Raw genomic sequence first — 25,901 nt, 5'->3', positions numbered from 1 at the left:
GGAGGTTCCAATGACCCCTCCTTGGGTTCAATTAATTTGCAAGAGTGGCTCATAGAACTCAGGGAAACACTTACTTGTGTTTATTAGTTTATTAAAGGATATGATAATGGATACAGATGAAATGAAGAACATAGAGCAAGGTCAGGGAGGATCCTGAGTGCGGGAGCTGCTGGCCCCATGGAGCTGGGCTGCGTCACCCTCCCATTGTGGATGAGTTCACCTACGTGCAAGCTCTCCAAACCCCACACTATTGGGATTTTTTTTTTTAACTTTTAAAAAAAATATTTATTATTTATTTATTTATTTATTTTTGTCTGTGTTGGGTCTTAGCTGCAGCACACGGGATCTTTCATTGTGGTGTGCAGGCTTCTCTCTAGCTGTGGCACGGCTCAGTAGTTGCAGCACATGGACTTGGTTGCTCTGCGGCATGTGGGATCTTAGGTCCCCCAGGGATCGAACCTGCATACCCTGCATTGGAAGGCGGATTCTTACCCACCGGACCACCAGGGAAGTCCTGCTATTGAGATTTTATGGAGGCTTCCTCCCGTAGGCATGATAAATTATTAACTTCGTTTCTAATCCCTCTCCTCTTTCTGCAGGATGGAGAGTGCGGCTGAAAATTCCAAGCTTCTAATCGCGGCTTGGTCTTTCTCGTGACCAGCCTGCCTCTAGGAGCCATCCAGGGAGCCCACCCAGAGTCACCTCAATAGAACAAAAGATGTGCCTAGTGCGCTGTCTTATCACTTAGGAATTTACAAAGGTTTCAGTAGCTCTGTATCAGGAACTGGGGGCAGAGACCAATGTATGTTTTCTGTTATTTCACAGCTATATCAGAGAATGTCCTTGTTTAAAGGACATAGATACTGAACTAGTATAGACTCCTTAGACATAAAGGAGTGTGATGTCTGTTGATTCATTACAAATTTATGTATAGATAAAAAATAGTGAGATAAGCAAATGTAGCAAATCATTAACAATTGCTGAAGCTGTATTATTCTTGAAGCTCTTTAAAGTTTAAAATTATTTTAAAATACAAAGTTTTAAAAAAGAAGCATTTATTGGTTGGTGCCAGGCACTGCTCTGGACACAGGCCAGTACATTTTCGGCAAGGATGTGTACAGAATGCTATAAATATAATTTACTGTTGATGAGATTGACTGGCAGAATCCAAGCTGTGATTGCCTTCCCTTACCATAAAGTTTTTTGATTCACTGGGCTTGATTTTCAAAGGAAAGTTATGGTTTCTCCCTCCTTAGAAGTTTTGAAGGAGGAAAAAAATGAAGTTTCTGAGTGGGGTGGTTGGCAGGGGACATGAATTTTTATGACTGTTTGTCCTATGGCAACATAAAAATTGAGGAGAAATGGAAATCCCATTTGAAAGTAAGGGCATTCTGGCAACAGAAATCCAAGGATCTGGTGGATGGTTGAGAATTAGGAAAAAATGCCCCTTCCATTCAAATCCATTCTCCTTCAAAGCATTAGTGCTCTAAGTCAATCTTTCAACAAAGACCACAGATGCTGGTGGTTTCTCATTCTCCCCTAAAGCATGGGGGGCATATAAACTGCCTGATAAAAACTTTAAGAACAAGCAAACAATCAACAACATTTCCAAAGCTCCTTTACAATCAAGATCACGAGTTTCTAAATCACCAAGAACACTTCCATAGAAGACCTTTGACTAGGAGAATGAAATTGTGTTTAAAAGGGACACAAATCGGTTATAAATCAGAATATTGCAAAAGCAGAGATTAGTTGTGAGAAAACAAAATCACTTACATACTAGGAGAAATACTCATTGAAGCATCAATATATGTTCCACTCCCCATGGACTTATTTTATCCAACTAGCCATCACCAATTTTGAAAGAGGATGAAAAGCTAACTTTCAAATTTCTCTTCTTCTGCAGGCATGTATATGACTAATACAAGAAATAAGGATTAAATGATTTAATATAGGCAAGGTGTTCAGAACAATGCCAGGTGCATAGTACATTCTCAACTAATGATAATTATTTTTTAAAAGAGATAAAAATATTAGCAAAGCAGTGTTGAGATTGAGTCCCATTTAAACCATAGTTGCCTGGGAACAGGTAAGAACCCATTGCAAACTGTCCTAAGGACCTAGAACTTCATCCAATGCAGGAGGAATTTTGCCCTAGAGAGTCATGGATTTAGGAGTCTAGAAATGCTGGGATCAAACTAAAAGACATTTTTAATGCTTTGGTTCTCAGGTCTGACCCTTCCCATTTTCCTGGGGGATCCAAGATCCTCAGCAGCCGGCTATTTTGATGTTTGCCCAGGATAGAACAATGGTGAAAAAGGTCAGCCCTAGCAGGACAATGTCTGGGTTTGGTCCCAACACTTCCCGGAAGCTTGACCTTGAGAATTTGTGTGCCTTGATTTCCTTCATTGCATAATGGAGCTAATGATAGTATTCAAATGGGGGTGAGGTTATTGGGAGAATTAAACGAGCAAACGTGGAAAATTCCTAGAACAGTGTGCATCTAACGCGTTACAGGTAATCAACAGATGTTAGCAAGCATTGTTATAGCTTACTTCTGCAGCAGCGACTAACTCTTCCAGTTTGCCCAGGGTTGCTTTGACTTCAGTTTCAAAACTGAAAGTCCCACATCCTGCGAGACCCTTCAGTCCCAGGCAAACAGGGACAGCTGTTCACCCTGCGTACACCAGACTAGCTTTGCCAATCCACTTTGGAAGGGCTACTACAAAAATTGTGTTAGCAGACGTTGGCAGAGTCCGTTGGTTCAAGATGATTCTGAAGAGTATGTTTTAAGGCTGCCTTTCCAATGTTCCTCCTCTTTGTGGCTTTTCCTGATTCATTCCAGGCCCTCCCCCCACATCCATGCTTAAAACTAAGCTCCCTGAACTTTTTTCCCATGTCTATTTCTCATGCATAACTAGTTGGACTGTTTCTTCATTCATCTCCTCTTGAGACTATCAAGGTCCAAAGGGCAGAAGTCTTGTCCTGTTTCTACACATGCAATCAACACTGGTGGGTTGAATGTAATTTTGCTTTCCTGGATTTGAATGGGAGGGTCTGGATTAATTTGCCTCTGCATAGTATTTCCATAAAGGTGAGGCTTTTTCCAGGTAGATAGTGCTATGTGACCTTGGCCAAGTTACTTAACCCCTCTGGGCCACATAATAAATAATGTTAGTGATGTTGTCGTTGTTATTGTTATTCATATTAGGCATAGGAAAAATTGAATTTGGAAAATGGCAGAGCGAGGATTTCAACCCAAGGAGTCTGTCCCCAACCTTAAGAGTCTGAGCTCTGGACTTCCCTGGTGGCGCAGTGGATGAGAATCCGCCTGCCAGTGCAGGGGACACGGGTTCAAGCCCTGGTCTGCAAAGATCCCACATGCCGCGGAGCAACTAAGCCCATGTGCCACAACTACTGAAGCCCGCACGCCTAGAGCCCGTGCTCTGCAACAAGAGAAGCCACCGCAGCGAGAGGCCCATGCACACCTCAACAAAGAGTAGCCCCCGCTCACCACAACTAGAGAAAGCCCTCGCACAGCAATGAAGACCCAATGCAGCCAAAAATAAATAAAATAAAAAAAAAAAAAAAGAGTCTGAGCTCTTAACGATTTTTCTTGATTTCTTAAGTTGAGAAAAAAGAGCAAAAATAGATGAGAAGACATACAGGAGGAAATACAGTATGTTAATGAGTTTGAATGAGTGCAGATACACAGAAGCAAGGTCAATAATTCACAGATTCAATTTTAGCTTTATCTTTTTTTAAACGTAAGAAAAATAGGGAAGGTATAATTTCTTTAATAGTTTTCTGTTTAAAGGAAGCAACAATTCAGTCCAGAGACCTGCCTTTCTCTCCTACCCACTAGCAGATGTTCATAAAGACATATTAAGTAAGATTTGATTTTCTACCGAAGCCAAACTGGGAATTGCAAAGACAGGATGAAAGAAAAAAAATTCTTTGAGACTGTTCTTTCTCATAATTTTTTAATATCTTGGGTATATACTTATTTTCACACTGAGTTATATATGTCCTTAATATATTTAATCATTTGTTTTTCTTTTGTGCTTTTATAATTAATTGTTTTTGGCTTTTATAATTAATTTGAACAATACATGTCTCCAGGTTTCTGGTAAACAAACATAGAAATATAGCTGAATTTTTTCTGAAAGCGATATAGTATTCATTGATAAAGTTCCTAAGAAAATGGAGGGATAGGGAGTTCCCTAGTGGTCTAGTGGTTAGGATACGGCACTTTCACTGCCATGGCCTGGGTTCAATCCTGGTCAGGGAACTGAGATCCCACAAGCTATGCGGTGTGGCCAAAAAAACAAAAATGAAAAAAAATGGAGGGATAAATATGGTTTCAACATATTGGCTCAAAACAAAACAAACAAAACAACAAAAAAAAGTCCTAATTGTACCCTCTTCACACTTCTGACAGGTATGACGCTGGTTTGTTTGCCAGTATTGGCTTCTTTTTCACAAATGTACTTAGTTTAGAAAAACCCTCCTATTGATGTCACCTCAGTAAGTTGTGTTTTTCAAAGAATTTGCCCATTTCATATAAATTTTAAATTATGGACATAAAGTTGTTCATTACATCTTCTGATTACTATTGGTTCAAATGTATACAGTTATGTAACCATCACCACAATCACAATAAAGGACATTTCCATAACCCCCCTCCCCTCAAATTTTCCTTGTGCTCCTTTGCAGCCAGTCCCTTCTCCCGGTCTCCCCAACCCTAGACAGTTGTTGATCTGGACTCTGACACTATCGTTCTGCCTGTTCTGGAATTTCATATAAATTGAATCTTAAAGTTTGTAGTCTTTTGTGTCTGGATTCTTTCACTTAGCATAAAGCTTTTGAGATTTATCCATGTTGAACGTGTGTGTATCAATAATTTGTTCCTTTTTCTCCTGAGTAAAATTCCATTGGATGGCTCTACAGCAACTTGTTTATTCATTCATGAGTGATAGAAATTTGGGTTATTTCCGATTTGGGGCTATTATGAATAAAGCTGCAATGATCATTTTCATTACAAGTGTTTGTGTGAACATGTTTTCATTTCTCTCAGGCAAATATCTAGGAGTGGAATGGTTGGGTCATAACAGGAGGTGCATGTTCAACTTTATAAGAAACTAACAAATTACTTTCCAAATGGCTATACCATTTTACATTCCCACCAGCAATGTATGAGAGTTTCGATTGCTGCATATCCTTGCTAACATTTGGTAATTTTCAATCTTTTTAATTATAGCCGTTCTAGTATATGTGTAGATGTAGCTCATTGTGGTTTTTAATTTGCATTTCTCCAATGACAATGATGCTGATGAGCATCATTTCATGTTTATCGTTCATATCTTTTCTTTAGTGAAACGTGTGTTCAAAAATTGTCCCCCCCTTTTTTTTTTAAATGGTACCTCCTTATTACTTTAAATTTTATTTATTTATTTATATATTTATGGCTGTGTTGGGTCTTCGTTTCTGTGCGAGGGCTTTCTCTAGTTGTGGCAAGTGGGGGCCACTCCTAATCACGGTGCGCGGGCCTCTCATTATCGCGGCCTCTCTTGTTGCAGAGCACAGGCTCCAGACACGCAGGCTCAGTAATTGTGGCTCACGGGCCTAGTTGCTCCGCGGCATGTGGGATCTTCCCAGACCAGGGCTCGAACCCGTGTCCCCTTCATTGGCAGGCAGATTCTCAACCACTGCGCCACCAGGGAAGCCCTGTCCCCTTTTTAAACTTGGATTTTAGTCTTATTATTGAGTTTTAGAATTTTTTAATGTTCTAGCTACAAGTCTTCTTTCAGAAATAAGTTTTGCATGTGTATTCTCCCAGTTTGTGGCTTGGCTTTTAATTTTCTTCATGGGACTGTTTGAAGAGCCAAGGTTTAAATTTTGGTGAAGTTCAATTTATCAATTCTTATTCTTTTACGTTTTGTGTGTTTTGTGTCCTATTTTAGAAATTTTTGGACTTCCCTGGTGGTTCAGTGGTTAAGACTCCGTGCTTCCACTGCAGGGGGTGTGGATTCGATTCCTGGTTAGGGAAGATCCCGCATGCCACACGGCGCAGCCAAAAAAAAATAAAAAATTTTGTTTTGCCTAACACAAGGGCGTTAAATTTTTCTCTTATGCTTTCTTATTGAAGTTTTATAGTTTTACCTCTTCAAATCTTTGAATCAACTAATTTCTGTTTATGTTATGATGCAAAGATCAGGGTTCATTTTCTTCCCATCTGGATATCAAATTATTCCAGCTTCATTTAAAAAAAAATAATCAACCATACAAGTGTAAGTCTGTTTTTGGACTCTCTATTCTGTTCCATTGATCTATGCCTATTCTTATGCCAATATCACACTATGATATTGATTACTGTAGTTTTATGATGTCTCTAACAAAAGTTCTTCTTTTGAAAAATTGTTTTTTTTTGATTTTTTGGACTTCCATATAAATTTTATAATCAGCTTGTCAATTTCTACAAGTCATGTGCTGAAATTTTGATTAGCATTGTCTAGACTCTATAATTAAATTTGAGAGATTTGATACCTTAACAATATTGTCTTCTAAACGATGAACCTTGTATAACTCTCCACTTATTTAGGTCCTCTTTAATTTCTCTCAAGAATGTCTTCAGTATTCAGGTCTTACACATATTTACCCTTAAGTATTTTATGTTTTTAAAATGCTATTATAAATGATATTTTTTTATTATAAATCTATTTATTTATTTATTTTGGCTGTGTTGGGTCTTTGTTGCCACGCACTCACGAGCTTTCTCTAGTTGAGGCAAGCGGGGACTACTCCTTGTTGCGGTGTGCGGGCTTCTCATTGCAGTAGCTTCTCTTGTTGTGGAGCACAGGCTCTAGAGCACAGGCTCAGTAGTTGTGGTGCACGGGCTTAGTTGCTCCATGGCATGTGGGATCTTCGTGAACCAGGGCTTGAACCCGTGTCCCCTGCACTGGCAGCCGGATTCTTAACCACTGCGCCACCAGGGAAGTCCCTATAAATGATATTTTAAAAATTTTAATGTCCAATAGTTTCTTGTCAATATATAGAAATACAATTGATTTTTGTATATTAATCTCATATTCTGCAGCCTTGCTAAATTCATTTCCAAGTACCAGCAGTTTTTTAGTGGATTTCTTAGAATTGTATAAATAGCTGATCATATCATCTTCATTTTTTTTTTGGCCGAGATGCACAGCTTGCAGGATCTTAGTTCCCTGACCAGGGATTGAACCCAGGCCCTAGGCAGTAAAAGCTAACCTAGTAGTCCTAACCACTGGACTGCCAGGGAATTCCCTGATCATATCATCTTCAAATAAAGACAATTTTACTTCTTCCTTTTCAGTCTATACATTTTTTTATTCCTCTTTCTTGCCTTATTACAATTGTTAGAGGACCTCTAGTACAATATTAAGTAGAGCTATACATTGAAATGGGTAAATTTTATTGACCGTAAATTATATCTGTTAAAGTAGCTAAACAAAAAGACTATTATGCTGAGGTGGCTCTAATGCCTTGGTAGCCTCCATAAGCAAACCAAAACTTAAGCCAGAATCAGTTGGAAATGCTCTCATATCCAAGAAGACAAGATTTAAGAACAACCAATCACAAACAGGCAACTAGCCTTTCCCAAAAAAAGCAAATGCTTAAGCTATAGCCAATCAAATAATTTCTTGCTTTGCTTCCTTGTCTGCTCCACAAGAACCTTTCTCTTAGCTCCTGTTGGTAGAGTGCTCCTAACAATTTTCTAACCACTTTCATGTTGGAAATTGATGTTTGCTCAAATAAACTCTTGTAAATTTTAATGTACCTCAGTTTATCTTTTAGTGTACCTCAATAACACTGATTTTTTTAAAAAACTGAACTGAATATAACACAGAAGTGAACAGTTAAAGAGGCCTTTTATGGTATGATGGGCATTGAATCATAGATGCAAAAGAATTACAGATCTTGATCTGAAAAAAAATAATAAAAGAAATGGAAACAATGATGACTGAAATTAGGAAAGAAGTTATTGGGATGTGTGAAAATGATTGAAAAAAGTGAAAGAAAAATATTGAAGATTTTCAAAAGTATAATGGTGGAACAGGAAGACTAATATTAAAAATGTCAAGGTAATATTTAACTTGTGATAAACTTTAGGAAATGTTTGAAGATGCTGTCTATAACAGGGATAGAACAATAAATAAGGAGAAATTATTAAGAATGGTTAAAAAACTTTTTTTTTTATCAGTACAGGGCAATTTTTATCTTTTTAGAAAATTGTCAATATTGTGTGTGTGTGTGTGTGTTTTAATGTTTTCACAATTTAATTTCTGAGTGTATACCTCCCCAATATTCAGCTTAATGTAGAGATTAAATTCTGACTTTTGGTTTCTAAACCACGTTGGCACATAAATTTTTTTTTTCTTTCTGGTAATATATTTCTAGTCTACAGCATGTAGGAGCAAAAATAAATAAAGCTGGCTACCTTGAACTATGAACTAAGAACAATAGCAATCCTAGTTGCTATGTTAAAAGTCCAACTTCTAAACACTTAGAATACCTTTTTCTTTTTTATGTTTAATAAACAGGGTTTTGCTGTAAAGAGATAGAAATGAAAGGGCAACTAATCCCTTTCTTATTTTATTACTTTTTCCTTTCACAACTCTAAAAACACCTGATAATCATTTGCTTTTTATCAGTCATTCTGTTGTTTATAAGATAAAATTGCTTGGCAAGTGTATTATTTTATCATTTTCTTCTAATTATAAAAAAAAATTTGAAGCAGCATTTATATCATCATATTTCCTTCTGTGTGACATCATACCAAGGGAAGAGGGGGAAAACCAACACTTGTTCAATACTCCATCTCTGGGATGTGTGTTCTCAGTTGATCCAGAACAGCCAAGGAGACAGGTAGTTGATAAACTTTACAGATGAGAAAACAAACCGATAGGTAAACCATTATTCAAATTCCCGTAGCTATTCTATGGTAAAGGACTTCCAAAGTTTATGCTCTTGCCCTACCCTCTGCTGCTTCTTTCATAATGCTTTTGAAGTTTAACTTGTCTAACTCATATTAAGTTCTATGACTCTTCAACTTTTTCTGCTAGATTTTAACTTTTGTCAACTTAACTGTTTAAAAGAGCTAAACTCTTCTGGAATATGAACAATATACTTGGGACAAGAGTAGTTCTGTTAAAAATATAACTTTTAAAGGCAACTAACAGCCAGTTTTTAAAGGCAGACTTAAGGGTTTTTTTGTTTTTCTTTTGTTTTGTCAACATCTAAGAGGGTTTCTTTATTCTGTTGAGACTAGGTGTTAATGAAATAGTCTTACCTGTTTTCACAGTAACTTTTATTCCTAATTGTGGAAATTTTCTTCTGGACAAGGGAAGAAAGTATATATTAAAAAGTGGTATATGATAAAATGCCAGCCTATAATTTTTAAAAGGTTTTATACTTTTTTAACTAGGTAATACAAATTGTAAAAAAGAAATTCAGAATACCAAAAAGTATATAGTGAAAAGTGAGTCTCCCATCTTTGGTACCCAAACCCTAGTTTTCCCCAGAGTCACTCATTTTTAACAATTTCCTACATATCCTTCCAGGATATTCCATGCATATGTAAGTACATATAATATTTAATATATCCTTTAAAATATAAATTGAATTATCATATATACACTAACATCTTGCATTTCTTATTTTATAATGTATCTTAGAGTTCCATATTGATATTTTTAAAATGCCTCATTGTAATGGGTACATAACATTCCATTAAAGAATATACCACAGAAGGGAATTCCCTGGCGATCCAGTGGTTAGGACTCGGTGCTTTCACTGCCGTGGGCCCGGGGTTAGATCCTTGGTCAGGGAACTAAGATTCCCACAAGCCGCTCGGTGTGGCCAAAAAAAAAGGATATGCCACAGAAACTGTACATTGTTTTGCAAAGCCTAAAATATTTACTACCTGGCCTTTTACAGAGAAAGTTTGTTGGGTTCTCTTTTTGTTACTAATTTTTAACTCAATAGTGAGTGATTAGAGAACATGGTCTCAGGGTTAAAAATTAATAACAAAAAACATTAAAAGGACTTCCCTGGTGGTGCAGTGGTTAACAATCCACCTGCCAATGCAGGGGATGTGGGTTTGATCCCCGGTCTGGGAAGATCCCACATGCCGTGGAGCAACTAAGCCCGCGTGCTGCAGCTACTGAGCCCATGTGCCACAACTACTGAAGCCCATGTGCCTAAAGTCTGTGCTCTGCAACAAGAAAAGCCACCACAATGAGAAGCCAGCGGACCACAACAAAGAATAGCCCCTGCTCGCTGCAACTAGAGAAAGGCCACTTGCAGCAATGAAGACCCAACACAGCCAAAAATAAATAAATAAATAAATTCATTTAAAAAAAAATTAAAAGCCCTTGAAATTTTTTTTTAATTTTTTATTTATTTGTTTATATTTGGCTGTGTTGGGTCTTCATTGCCGTGCGCAGGCTTTCTCTAGTTGCGGCGAGCAGGGGCTACTCTTCGTTGCAGTGCTCAGGCTTCTCGTTGCAGTAGCTTCTCTTGTTGCAGAGCATGGGCTCTAGGCACACAGGCTCAGTCGTTGTGGTTCGTGGGCTCATTAGTTGTGGCTCATGGGCTCTAGAACGCAGGCTCAGTAGTTGTGGCGCACGGGCTTAGCTGCTCCGTGGCATGGGGGATCTTCCCGGACCAGGGCTCGAACCCGTGTACCCTGCATTGGCAGGCAGATTCTTAACCACTGCACCACCAGGGAAGCCCCCAGCCCTTGAAATATTGTATTTAGAAATTAAAAACATTAACTCCAGGGTAAAAAAGAAATAATAATGAAAAGTTAATAAATAATTGGAACAGAATGATAGTAAAAGCCCTCTGCATCAAAACTTGTAGAATAGAAAAAAAAGAAACAAAAACAAAAAAAAAAAGAAAAAATAATACTTGTGGGATAGAGCAAAAGTGCTACTTTTAGCCTTATATGCTCATATTAGTTAAAAAAGCAAACCCAAACAATCAAAAATTAAAGACATGTATCTCAAATAAGAGATTAGAAAAGCAACATGGAATAAATCCAAAGAGAATGAAAGGAAGGAGATAATTAAGGATGAATGGAAGAAAAGAAGCATACAATAGAATCAACAAAGTCAAAATTTTTTGCAAAGGTCAAAAAATTATTTTGGTTTGTTGTATTTTATAGAATATAGAAGACATGAATGGATGTATTGAGTTCTTATTTTAAGTTATTGCATTTTTCAGTTCTAGAATTTCTATTTGGTTTTCCTTCACATCTGCCATGCCCCTAACCTCTGCTGTTAACAAAAATCATAATTTCCAGTTCTCTGCTGAGATTTTCAATCTTGTGTTTTATCTCCTTAAACACTATCAAACAATTATTTTAAAGCCTGTGGCTGACAACCCCAATATCAGAAGCCCTGGGGCGAGGCTACTTCTATTTTCTGTTGTTACTACTTACTTCCCTTCAAATTGCCTAATCTCCTTATGGGCTTAATGATTTTTAATACCTGTGGGCATGATATTTGAAACACTGTAGAAGTAACCATGCAGAAGCCATTGTGTTATCTTCTATCTAAAAGTGCCACAGGGCATTTGCAACTTGGATTCCCTAAATCCAATTTCGGGGATTAAAATGATAGCTACAAACTGGGCTAAAATTCCAAGCAGGGTAATTTCACTTCCAATTTTGACTTAATTGCAGTGTAGAGGCTTACAGCTCTCAATCCAAAGCTAGAGGGAAAATTTATGCCTCCGCCACCACAGCAAGCCACTCTGAATGTTTAATGGCATCAGAAGAGAGAGAAACAAGTGGGCAGCCTGAGTAGGCATATCAATTTTGTGCACACTCAAATCGATATCCCTGAAATAGTAATGTGACATTTAAGGCATTTAGAAGTGAGTTCCGAGTGCAAGAAAGGTGGAATAAAGATGACTTTCTTCAGTGTCCCCAAGCAACCAATATAATCCCAGTAATTAACTGTGATTCTCCCTCCTTCAAGAAGCTCTTGGTCCTAACTTGTCTTTCAGCCCTTGACCTGCTGTCTCACTGGCTGCTGAGCGGTTCACTTCCTCACCTCCTTCCAGGCTTTACACAAATGCTACCATCGTAATATGGCATGGCTGATGAGCCTATTTAAAAGGGGAACTTCTCCCCTTCCTGCTTCTCCTTACTCTACTCAGCTTTCTTTTTTTCATAAACTACTTCTTGTCTACTATGCTATGTAATTTACTTAGTCGTCATGCCCATGTTTATTTCTGTCTCCCCCTGCAGAAATGCTACAAAGACAGGAATCTTTGCTTTGTCCACTGATATATCCTGGCATCTAGAACAGCATCTATTTGAAGGAATAAATGAAGGCAGCTCTGAGACCGCCATGGATACAAGAGGGAGTGTCTCAGAGGTCTCAGTTCTCACCTCTAACCCACAGTTTATCAAACTTTTTTTCCCAACTACTTACAATCCTGTCCTCAAGAAGACCAGAAGCTTCTGGGAAGAACAACTGTCAGAAGTAAACACGATCTGAAACACACTAGGTAGTTACTATCAAGTGTGCAAAGAAAAAGTGTCTAGGGAGTTCCCTGGTGGTCCAGTGGTTAGGACTCTGTGCTTTCACTGCTGCGGGCCCGGGTTCAATCTCTGGTTGGGGAACTGAGATCCTGCAAGCTGCGCAGCGCAGCCAAAAAAACCCACAAAAAACGTGTCTACATTTGAGTAAAATTTCGACACAGGTAATATTCAGTGATTGGAATACAGTAAAGGGCAGACATTTCAAACACACCTGAAGTCTTTTTACTCATTAAGTTTCTTGTTAAAGAATCACTGAGGTGCATGATTTCTATTCATACTGAATGCTCTACGTTTACAAAGGTACCTGGCTACCTGTGTTCATGTGACGTAGTTGGGGAACAGGAGGTAAATAAAAGATCTTGCTGAAAACCAGAAAAACAAACAAAACCAAAAACATTTCCCTTACCTCTGTATATTTGTGGTCTTATTTTAGATTTAGATATTGTAGGTTGTCGTTCTTGGATCCTGCCTGCCTGGCCCACCCTTAATCTGGCTCTGCACTCACAATAAAGATGGTCTTAGAGATTCCTGCAGTATTCTAATACTCATGTGCTACCACGCCCTGCATCTATCACCACAATATCGATTCTTTTGCCCAGAAGCGGATTACCTCTCCTTCTGGATACGTCTTGGATTGTTCTAGAATAAGCTGTTCCTTCAGTAGCAGCCCTCCCGTCTGAATGACTCATTCTCCTTTTGGATATTCCTCCTTGCCCTTCTCTTTCAGGAGACTTTGAGGTTGGTTTTATTCTTCGTGCTGTTTCACCTAATGGGAGCAAGATTTTCCCTTTTCCAAGTTCCTGGAGACTCTCACTTGGAGCTCAACTGATAATGATCCTCTCAAATTCATGAACATTCTGGCACAGTAGCATCTAGTACTGCAGATCTGACAACTGAATCTTAACTTCCTCTTTTCCACTGAAACCTTGGGAATTCACACCATGAATGTAAAAGAAAAATAACCGAGCTCTTTGGTTTCTCATTAAACAAAATAAGATGCCTTACCAAATGTATTTAAAACCAGGTGGGTCTGCTTTTATATTTTTCCAAAGTAGCATGCCAAGAAACATGAACCTGGGGTTCATATGTGAGGTATTGTGTTATCTGATGGCAAAATTATTCCCATTTGAGTTTAGGGCTTCAAGTAAGAAATAACGCTAGGAATTGATTGGAGGCTGAGGTGAGGGGGACAGAACTGGTTTTCTACATTTTATACATCTTTATTACTGTCATACGTCTTTATTTCTGTCATAAATTTATAGATTATATTTAAATCATGCAGGAGTTTTAATAGAATTAAAAATGTAATTTGGGGAAATTCCCTGGTGGTCCAGAGGTTAAGACTCCATGCTTCCAATGCAGGGGGCACAGATTCGATCCCTGGTCAGGGAACTAAGATTCCACAAGCTGCGCAGCACGGCCAAAAAACTTTAAAAATTACAAAACATTTTTTTAATTAAAAAAATTAAAATGTAATTTTGTAACACTGACTGATGAGTGTTTTCATTGCCCGAAGCAAAATTGTTTCCTTAGAATTTTCTTTTTTGGAATTTCATTTGCTTTGTTAGATAACCTTTCTGTAATCCCTTGTTCCCTTTGTCTATTGTTTACTATTTTAGTATGTTATTTGAAACACATAAAAGCATATGTATGCTTTTACTTTAATGAAATGAACACCTATAAACCCATCCCCTGGTCCAAAAACTAAAACATTTTAAATAGATGGTGTGTTACTCCCTAGACCATCTCCCTGCTTGTCCCGTCCCGGGAGTAATCACTGTCTTTAAGTTTGTGTTTATTACTCACTTGGTTTACACACACACCATATAAAGATAGACAGATAGATACATAGATAGATAGATACATAGGTGATAAATAGAAACAAAGAAAAGAAAAGCTGATTAAAAATATATTGTTTAGTTGTTTATTTTTGAAACTTGTAAAAATCCTGTCATATTTTAAGTGCTTTTCTGGGTTTTACTTTTTTCATTGAACTTTATGTGTTCAAGATTCTTCCGTGTTATTGCATTTTCACTGATGTATATTATTCCATTATGTGAACACACCTCAGTTTATTCATTCTCTTGTCAGTGTGTATATATGTATATGTATATATCTATGTATTATTTATCTATCCTGTGTGTGTGTGTGTGTGTGTGTGTATATATATATATATATGTATATAGATTGAAAGAGAAAGAGAGAGAGATGAGTTGTCTGCGGAGCTTTTCCATTATTAACACGGCTGCTAACATCTTTCTACATATATCCTGGCATTCATGTACAAAATTATCTCTTGTGTATACTCCTAATAACTAGTTATTTTCCTAAATGATTGTCCCAGTTTAGACTCCTACCAGTAATGTAAAGAATTCCCACTGATTCACATCTTCTTCATTTAGTTGGTATTGTCAGACTTCTTAATCTTTGTTAATCTCAACCACAGCATTAAAAACAGAACAAAACCTTCTGTCAAAGTTGATGGATTTGTGGGGCTTCCCTGGTGGCGCAGTGGTTAAGAATCCACCCGCCAATGCAGGGGACACAGGTTCGAGCCCTGGTCTGGGAAGATCCCACATGCCACGGAGCAACTAAGCCCGCGTGCCACAACTACTGAAGTCTGCGCGCCTAGAGCCTGTGCTCCGCAACAAGAGAAGCCACCACAGTGAGAAGCCCGCGCACCGCATCGAAGAGTAGCCCCCTCTTGCCGCAACTAGAGAAAGCCCGCGTGTAGCAACGAAGACCCGATGCAGCCAAAAAAAAAAAAAAAAAAAAAGTTGATGGATTTGTTTCCAAACTGAAAGTCTTATAACATTTGGCCATGAGAAACTGATTGTCCATATGGCAGCCCCCAATTACCCCCATGTCACCAGGTAGGAAGCAGCTGTCGCAGCCCCTGCTACTCTTACTGGCAGCGTCTTATTTGGTATACAGCATAATGTATACCAGTTAATACTTCAAAGTGACCTCAGCTATATCCAATCTGGGCATTAGCGTCTCATGATATTTTGATAACACGTGCACTTTTTTTCTTCCTTTATTTTCAAATAGATTTTTTAAAAACCCCAACAACAAAAATTTGACATGGAAAAGCAGTTGTGTAATGCTTTTTGTGTGTTTTTTAAAAACATTTTTTTCTTATTAAAAATAAACCTAGTTTTACATATTAAAACTATTTAAATTTGTATCTGTCCTCTCCTTGGCGTATTAGCTTCCTAAGAAAATACAAACTTAAAAGTCAGTTGGTGGGGACTTCCCTGGCGGTCCAGTGATAACAGGACTCCTCGCTTCCTATGCAGGGGGCGCGTGTTCAATCCTCGGTTGGGGAACTAAGATCCCACATGCCACCAGGTGTGGCCAAAAATTTTTTAGAAGTGTGAATTAAAAGTTAGTTGGTATCTGCCAATGTTCCCCAGAGACGATATCTGAAAAGCTGAATTGAGAACAAGGAGATCCCAATTCTAAACCTAACACTCACTCACTACTCACTCACTGAGGGACCTCTGATCTCCCTGGGCATTAGTTTCCTCACCGGCAAAATGGGGATAACACCTGCCCTGCCAACTTTATGGGCTGTTGTGAGAGTTCAGTGATACAATGTACTCATTCACCCATCCAACCTCCACTGAAGCCCTATGTTGTGTTATAGTGTTTTACCACCTGCTTTGGGAAAGCAAAAGACATGTAAGAATTGCTCCCTCCACCTGCCCCCCAAAGTTGGCAAAGTACTATAGCAGAGATAATGCTGGAAATGACAGAATCTTATGAAAGTATAAGGTTATATGATCGTGGTGGTTATAATGAGATTATAGGAAAGTTGTAAAAAACTGGAGCAAAACAGTACTGAGAACCCCTTGAAGAAAGTCTTTGAAAGGTTTCTCTCTTTGCTAACCATACCAACCAAAGGCACTCTACAGATTTCTCTTTTAATGAGTATTTTCATTGCTAATTGTAGTTATCTGATATAAGTTAAATACAGAGAAACTGTAAATATCATGATGATTAGTAACTGGAACCAGAAACGTCTAGGCTGTTATAGGCACACAGCTGTAACTTGGGATCCCATTAATGTGTCAGTTTCCCAAACTATTCTGAGCTCAGAGAATCCTCTCCCCACCTCGTCCCTATCAGTTCCCTACCCAGTTAACTTCTGTAGGAATGGGATGCCGCTTCTCCCTAATGAAAGATAGCTGCCCTGCTAACCGATTTTGTTAAAACATAGGGAATTGCCACTCACAAATCGCTAGGAAAAAAAAAATCCTAGCCAAAAGGGCCTGGAGATGAAGCAGAATCACTTGCAAGCCTGTCTTCTTAGTGAACTAGAAAGTGAAAATAGGCATGATGACCCCAGTAAGAGGGAGGAGACATTCCTCTTCCCTTTCCCAGGCCAGTGAATGGTTTAGGTTCAGAAGCTTCTGAGGCTGGAAGGGCTGAAGTGGAGAGGCATACTTGCTCTTGGGGTTCCAGATAAAGATGTATAAAAATTTCACAATGGGTTAGCTCACCTCTGCCTGCCTAGAATGCAGTCAGGTACACCAGTAGGTGGTCAGAACTTAGCTGTTTTAGGACTAGAGACAGCCCTTGCACAGGCTCTGTCATGGCTCTGAACACAGGACTAACAAACCAGCACTCCTTCAGCGCCTCCACGGAAACCAGGAGAGTAAATCTGCTGGCTCCCCGCCTCTCTGTGGAGCTGGGTGGCTTTTTTTTACCAGTCCTGTGTCAGAGGAGTTTCCTCCATTGGTGTGAGAACAGGTGGGAGCTATTTACAGTAATTACAGTAAATACTAGAGCCTATTGGGGATTTGTTTTCTTGCCTTTGCCTTTTTTTTTAATTTTTAAAAAAATTTTATTGAAAAAAAATTTTATTGGAGTATAGTTGATTTACCATGTTGTTATGGAGAATCTTTACACAACCTGGTTGTTGGGAAGAGGCACCAGACATGGCAGGAAAGACCTGGGTTTGAGTCCTGGCTCTGCCACTTGCCAGGTGGCTGCAGGTCCCAGGTGTGGTGAAGGTCCCAGGTGTGGTAGATAGGAGCAGTTTTGTGATTAATAGCTAGCATTGGGTGTGTTTACTACTCTGTTCCTGTGCTATCTCAGTAAAACCTCTCAAGAGCCCTTTGACATAAGGCCATTAGCGAATTCTTGTTCTCATGCTTGTTCTCAGTCTTACTCCATAGATAAGGAAGCAAATTCTGGTTGAATGGTTAAAAGGCTTTGGTTGGAGTCAGGTAGAACTGGTTTGAAAGCCTTCATTTCTATCACTCACTGTGTGATCTTAAGTCATTTAACTTCCCTTGAGGCTTTGTTACTTCATCTGTAATACGGGGATAATTATAAAGCAGGACCTAACATTTGTTCAACATTTATTAAATGCTTGGACTGTCCAAAGTACATGACATGAATTCACTCAGATTTTCACAATAACTCTATGTGGTAAGTAAAATCATTATCTACACTTTATAGAGGAAACTGGGAGGTTAAATAACTTGTCCAAGTTTACACAGATGGGTGATATGGAGCCACAGTTGGAACCCAGGGCATTATTGTGAGGGTTAAATAATCTATTATGCTGGCCTATGTAGAAGTAAATATGTGACAGGAGGAGCACAAAGGATGGGAGGGGATGTAAATGGAATTATACTGTGGTAAGTTTCTTATATTATGAAGTGGTATAACAGTTTCTTATACATGAAGTGGTATAATAGTGGTAGACTTGATAAATTAAGAATGCATATTGTAACCACTAAAGATAAATTACAGAAGTATGTCATACCGTTATTTTACCATGACATTATAAAGAGCTAATGAAGGAAATATAATGAAATAATAAAATACTTATTTAATCCAAAAGAAAGCAGGAAAGGAAGAACAAAGGAACAAAAAATAAACAGAACAAATAGAAAACAAATAGCAAGATGGTAGATTTAATCCTAACTATATCAGTAATTACTAAATTGGACTAAATACTAAAAAGGCAGAGATCATCAAACTAGGTAAAAAAGCAACACCCAACTATATGTTGCTTTAAAGAGACATACTTTAAATATAAAGACACAGATAAATTGAACATGTTGAAAGTGAAAAGGATAAGAAAGCTAGTGTGGTTAATATCAAAGGAGACTTCAAGGATTACCAGAAAGGATTACAAAAAAGAAAGAGAGAAATTTTATAATGATAAAAGGCTCAATTCATCAGGAACACATAACAGTTCTAAATGAGTCTGCATTTAATAATAGAGCTTCAAAATACATGAAATCAAAAATTGACAGAATTAAAGGGAGAAATAGACAAATCCACAATTATAGTTTGACATTCCTCTTTGTAATCTCTGTAATCTTTGTAACTGATAGAAAATGCAGAGAAAAAAATCAGTAAGGATATGGAAGATTTGAATAACATTATCAACCAACTTGATCTAATTGACATTTATCCAGCACTACATATAATAACTATAAAACACACATTCTTTCAAGTGCAAATGGAACAAGATAGGCCGTATATTGGGCCACAAAACAAGTCTCAATAAATTTCAAAGAATAATCTAGTGCAAGTTATTATTAAAATGAGGGTGAGGATTAGCTATTTGTCTCATAACCTATGGTTCTATGAATTCTACTGAGACATAACAAATTTTCTAGCACCTTCTTCCCGGTCTAGCAAAATTATTTGTTTATTAGGTTTTCAGAGGTCTTACTAAGATTAAGACCCACTTCTTAAGTCCCCTAAAGAATCGAATTATTTAAATAGAAACTGCAAAGAAAGATAAGAGCTTGAATTTCGTCTCCCTTCTCTTGGGTTCTGAAGTTCTCTATTCTCAGAAAAAACAATTTTCCACCTGAAGCTTGGCACCATAGGATTTAGACTCCACCACATCTGTTGCTTACAATTTTCTAAAATAATATCTGTTGCCACTGAGGACAATGAAATTCTGCAAAAGAGAATCTGTTGATCAGGGATCCTCTCTGTAGAGCTCTTGTTACTCAGCTCATTTCTAGAGTGAACAGAAACACTGATGACCACCCCTAAAAAGATGCTTTGTGTGTGTATTGGGTACAAATGTCTCAAGAAGCAGTCCTTAGATAAGAAGGCTTTGAAAATATTTACAATATAGTAGGAGTTCCTAAACTGGGTTCTATTGGCCTGACTGGCAGAGTTTGCCTGAAAATGTGCTGATGGCATTTTCCTGGAGAAAGAGCTCATCATAGCTTTCATCAGGTTCTCAAGGAATAGGAGCCTTACCCTCTAGAATGCTAAAAGGACAGTGTATCATTTCTTTTTTAAGTTGCTGAAAGCATTTTCATACCTTATCTTTACAAAGGACTCAACACTGCATTTCTATTTTTCATCTGTAATATACAATTGTGCCCCCAAAACATCATGTGATCATTGGTTTTGCTCAACTCTTTTTCAGGGTCCATTTATTTATACCTTGCAGAATAAAACTTTGGAGACACCTGCTGGGGAAAATGTTGGCTTAGAAAATTGACTTGTTTTTTCCATTCATTTCAAATATATAACAAGCCTGTATTACTTCGAGAATCTGCTGGGTGCTATGAAGACTGCCATCGGGACTAAGAACCCTAGTCCAATGGAACCTAATCTGCGGACATAGGGCTCCAACATGGCGGTTGAGAGCGTGTGCATGAAGTCATTTGGGCCTAAATCTGGACCCAGCCCAGCCCATTTCTCACTAGCAATTGGACCTTAGAAAAAAAATCATGAAATGTCTTTGATCCTCGGTTTAGATTCTTCATCTGTGAAATGGAGCTAAGCAGGTAACTACTATCATATGTGATTTTTAGATTCTTTTGAAAAATTTTTATATTATTTTTTGGCTTGATGTGTGGATCGATCTGGACCCTCCCTCCTTCCTCTCTAACTTTGCCTCTTGGCCCACAGACTCATTTTGCTGCAGCCCCACTGGCTTTCTGGTTTGTGCCTTGAATAAACCAAACTCATTTCCACCTAAGGCTCTTGGCGTCTGTTGTTTCTTCTGACTAGAGGTGCTTCGCTGCATTTCTGCTTTTCTTTTGCTCACTCTTTCTTATCCTTGGATTTCAGCTCACACACATTCCCTTAGAATTTTGTGACCATTCACCATGGCTGTATACACTTACTATGACCTTTCTCTTATTGTTTTCTCAGTACTTATTGTTAATAACACTTCTCTAGTTTGCTTTTTTAAAAAAATCATTTTTCCTCACTAGAACTTGTTCAGGGCTGTGGTCCCTAGACTCAGGACAGTGTCCAGCAAAGAGCTCATTTATATATATTTGTTGACTAAATGAACCAAACAAAATAAAGTGGCACGACAAGGGCGTAGACTGGTGATGGTACAGATTAAAAACTCATCAGCATTAGCGATTTGGTTTTATACACTTGTTACTTAAACATCTACATTTCAGAAGAGGGGATGTGTGTTTACATTTGCATAATAAAACTCGGTCAAAAAAGTAATTGGTGTAGAACAATAGTCCCATATCAAAGGTGAGCTCAGATTCCAACTATGCAAAACAGAAAATCTCTCTCCCCACCCATAACGTTTACAAAAAATTCTTAGGTGGTTTTCCCCCTGGCTAAATGTGACATCTATTAAAATGACAGAAGGTTACAGTTACTTAAGGGTGTTGTCGACCTGCACTTCAGAGGGGAAAGTTATTTCCACCTGGACTATACCTAAATGTTAGATTGGCCTCTGATGGACAGGTAAGATAAAATGGGCAAATGGGCAGATGGATGGGCTGGGAAGGAAGCATTATAGGTGGAGGAAGTCCCCTATAATTTCCATCAGAGCCACCAAAAACCATCCCAGATAAACGTTCAAGCTAAATAAGAGAACTGGACCTGGTCTATAAATGCAGCAGCTTCAGGCATGTCCAATCAGATCACTACCCAGAAGCTTCTCCTGTTTTGGAGTTGTTACTGGATCCAGGTAAGGAGGGAAGACCATAGCATGGATTCATTTCCTCCTCTTAAATGCATGGTGGTAAATAAGGTTAAGGCTGGAATGAGGAGCCTCGAATGCCAGGGCAAGGGTCTGCGCCTTTAAGATCTGTAAGTAGGGCGATCAGTGAATGACATTATAAGTAAAGTGGTTTGAGAGGAAAGAGACCAGAGTGAAGGCTGTTAATAGTTCAGGCAAGAAAAGCAACGTAGGCTCCAGAATCAGGGGAGAAATAATAGGAGTAATAAAAAAACGAAAGATGGACAAGGGTTGTACAGGTCAGAGGTGCCCAGTGGGGCTGTGTAGGCCGGAGGAGCCACAAATTATGGTGGGTGGCAGGCGGGTTTCATGGTATTTGTTCTAATGCTTTTGGCCCATAGGATACAACTATTCTGTGCCTCTTCAAAATAATAGCCTCTGGTGTCCACTGGCCATATCATGAAATAGAAATAATGAAGGCACTGTATCTTTTAAAAAAATCCCCTTTTGTAGCACTTCCTTAAAAACAGCTACTTAATGAAACTCTGCCAGTGAGCTCTTGACAGTTCTGTCTTATTTCTGATATTAATGAAACAACTTGGTAAAGGGCTGAAGTGTCTTCCTGGTAAGTGTTTAGTTTATGCTTTTCAAAATTCTTTGTAATAAGTGTTAATTTTCTTCTTTGGCCTAATGAGTGTTTCTCATTGACTGCCTGTTCCAGTACTAGAAATATTAAGCAATTGAAGTGATCAATAATGTTTTCAAGCTTTTTTCTTCCCTTTGGGTTTGCTACTTTTAAGAGTCATGATAGTTTTGTGGGGTATTTTAGTCAAACAGAGTAGTCTCATTTAAGTATTTAATTCAAAGTACAACACTCACCGGGGTATGTATTTGCTTCGGTGCTTATGAGCTGAGGCATAATTAATTGAAAGTTATTGACATGGCCTTTTAAAAACATATGTACTGATAATATTCATTAGGGACTATAGCCCAAAATGTGATTTATGGATTTTCTTCTTCTTTTTTTAAAAGTTTTTGCTAAATTCTTCAACATCTCCCACATTGAGAAGCTGTATTTTTTTTCAGCTTTATTGAGATATATTTGACATATAACATTGTGTAAGTTTAAGGTGTACAACATGATGATTTGACATACATATACACTGGGAAAGGATTACTACGGTAAAATTAGTTAACACATTCAGCACCTCCCATAGTTACCTTTTTTTATGGTTTTTCTTCTCATATTCTCTTAAATGACAGTGATTTCAAAGAGCAGAATGGAATTTTGATGTTTGACATATGGTATTGCTGCGTTATGGATATGTATAATAATAGCATTAGATTATATCATCTTATATTATGCAGTGTTAAATATTATAGAGTAAACTCATTGTGTTTGCAGGATAAATGCTAAAAACTTGTATGAACGGCGTTGCTTCGTGTGCTAAATGAAATGATAAGCAATGTGGACCCACCACCCGCTCTTTCTTGTTATGTGGATTTGTTTGTTTTGTGTAGTTCTATAGAACATAAAGTTTGAAAACATTTAATGTGGGTCAGTATGATAATTGTTTATTTAAAACAAAATCTACATTACTTACAGAGGTAAGAATGTAGATAATGTAAAATTATAGACCAGGGTTCTTAACCTAGGATTTTAGAAAGTCCACGGACGGTTTTCATAGAGTCCATTTTATTTGTAATGTAAATTCACATTTCATGAGAGAAAAAGCATGTCTTTCACCAGATTCTCAGAAGTCCATATGACACCAGAAACTTAAAAAAAAAAAAAAATCACTGTTATAAATGGAGAGCCATGCTAAGGTAAAAAAGATTTTGATTTCCAGAACTTTTTAATACTTTAATATTTAAAAGAATTTTAAAATACTTAAACATACTCGAATTATTTCTATATTTTCATATCAATATAAATAGTTTGCATAATTAGCTCTAGCTATTTTATTTTTTTAATCTCTTTTCATTGAAGTATAGTTAATTTACAATGTTGTGTTAGTTTCAAGTGTATAGCAAAGTGATTCAGTTATACATATGTAGCTATTTAACATTTAAGAAGTTTTGTAGGACTTCCCTGGTGGCACAGTGGTTAAGAATCCGCCTGCCAATGCAGGGGACACGGGTTTGAGCCCTGGTCTGGGAAGATCCCACATGCCGCAGAGCAACTAAGCCCGTGTACCACAACTACTGAGCCTGCGCTCTTGAGCCCGCGAGCCACAACTACGGAAGCCTGTGCTCCTAGAGCCCGTGCTCTGCAACAAGAGAAGCCACCGCAATGAGAAGCCCGTGCACCACAACGAAGAGTAACCCCTGTTTGCTGCAGCTAGAGAAAGCCCACGCACAGCAACAAAGACCCAATGCAACCAAAATAAATAAATAAATTAATTAATTAATAAAAAAAAAGTTTTGTAATGACAGAAAAGCAAAAATAAATTTTTGTAGGAAATTTTTGTAGAAAGAAAATTTGTACTCATCAAAGAGAATTCAGACGGTAATTTTGGTTTATATAAGGTATATTCAGAAAATATTTTAAGTAAAGTCTTTTAATTCAGAGCAAATTAAATAGAAACACTATTTAATTTTGTTTTTTAAATATTAATCTTTTTCAGAATTGTCAATTTATTAATGAAGCATGGTAAGTTGGCATTTAAAAATCTTTACTCTTCCTCAATTTTGAAAATAAAATATATGGGCTAGATTAATAAGGGTATGAAATGGTTTGCAAAACAGTTCAATTTTAGATCTTGGCGGCATGCTTTTGAAATTAAGAGCATTTCATTTTTAAATAATGATTCAGATTCTGTTTGATTAAAGATATTTCCTTGATCCCTTTTTCCAAATCAGTCTCCTGTTATATAACTCCTTGCTAAAAATTTATAAAACGTTGAATACTATACTATAGAATGAGGTTGCTCTCTAAATACTATGTTATAGAGCAATGGATCTCAGCCAGGGTTGATGTTGTTCCCCAGGGTATATTTGGCTATGTCTGAGACATTTTTTGTTTGTCACAACTGTGGGAGTGCTACTGGCATCTAGTGGGTAGAGACCAGGGATGCCGTTTAGCACCCTGCAATGCACAGGGCAACCCCCCTGCAACAGAGTCTTCTGTCAATCTAAAATGTCAATAGTGCTGTGGTTGAGAAACCCTCCTTTATATCAGGAAAATTAAGTTCTACTGGTAATTTCCTAACTCCAGAGTTCTGCAATTGTTCTAACAGGCTTGTGTTGAACAAGACAAGCTGGGTCAAGCATTTGAAGATGCTTTTGAAGTACTGAGGCAACATTCAACTGGTGATCTTCAGTACTCCTCAGGTAAAGATGTCAGTCCCCTTCTGCTGGTAGTTTGTATTTGTTTATCCCATACTGCTAAATTGTCCCTCTCTGCTTTCCTCTCCCCTTTTGTAGCCCCAAGTTTGTTTTTGTTTTGTTTTGTTTAAATTTATTTATTTTATTTATTTATATTTTTTGGCTGCGTTGGGTCTTCGTTGCTGCGCGCGGGCTTTCTCTAGTTGCAGCGAGCAGGGGCTACTCTTGGTTGCGGTGCACAGGCTTCTCATTGCGGTGGCTTCTCTTCTTGTGGAGCACGGGCTCTAGGCGCACAGGCTTCAGTAGTTGCGGCACACAGGCTCGTTAGTTGTGGCTCACGGGCCCTAGAGCACAGGCTCAGTAGTTGTGGCACACGGGCTTAGTTGCTCTGCAGCATGTGGGATCTTCCCAGACCAGGGCTCAAACCCATGTCCCCTGCATTGGCAGGCAAATTCTTAACCACTGTGCCACCAGGGAAGTTCCCCCAAGTTTGTTATCTATATCTGAGAGTCTGTTTCTGTTTGTATTATTTTTTAGATTCCACATATAAGTGATATCATACAGCACTTGTTTCATTCTTTTTTTTTTATATAGCTGAGTAATATTCCATTGTGTATATATATATATATATATATATATATATATATATATACCACATCCTCTTTATCCATTTGTCTGTTGATTGGGCACTTGGGTTGCTTCCATGTCTTGGCTACTGTAAATAGTGCTACTATGAACATTGGGATGCATGTATCTTTTTGAATTAGTTTTCATTTTCTTCAGGTATATTGAATATACCTGAATTCCTGAGTGGAATTGCTGGATCATATGGTAGTTGTTTCTTTGAGGACCCTTCATACTGTTTTCTATAGTGGCTGCACTGATTTACATTCCCACTAATAGCGTACAAGGGTTCCCTTTTCTCCACATCCTCTCCAGAGTTTATTATTTGTAGACTTTTTGATGATAGCCATTTTGACCTGTGTGAGGCGATATCTCATTGTTGTTTTGATTTGCATTTCTCTAATAATTAGTAATGTTGAGAATCTTTTC

The 25,901-nt window shown here is 37.9% G+C and overlaps 1 protein-coding gene across 3 annotated transcripts in view; it reads left to right on the top strand.

Moving 5' to 3' along the window:
* The window catches only part of SPIC (Spi-C transcription factor), a 59,615-nt gene that overhangs the window by 19,090 nt on the left and 14,624 nt on the right, over nt 1–25,901 (top strand). For all 3 annotated transcript variants that reach the window (XM_082419531.1, XM_082419530.1, XM_082419529.1), the window contains 2 exons: nt 12,296–24,174; nt 24,761–24,854. In XM_082419531.1, coding sequence (XP_082275657.1) covers nt 24,172–24,174; nt 24,761–24,854 — 97 coding nt within the window. In that variant the 5' untranslated portion in view covers nt 12,296–24,171. The remainder of the gene's footprint in view (nt 1–12,295; nt 24,175–24,760; nt 24,855–25,901) is intronic.

Source organism: Balaenoptera physalus (genome assembly GCF_965194825.1).
Source record: "Balaenoptera physalus genome assembly, chromosome: 13".
In the NCBI taxonomy this organism is placed as follows: domain Eukaryota; kingdom Metazoa; phylum Chordata; class Mammalia; order Artiodactyla; family Balaenopteridae; genus Balaenoptera; species Balaenoptera physalus.
Note: the sequence above shows the minus strand (reverse complement) of the source record. Positions and strands in the feature narration are given on the sequence as shown.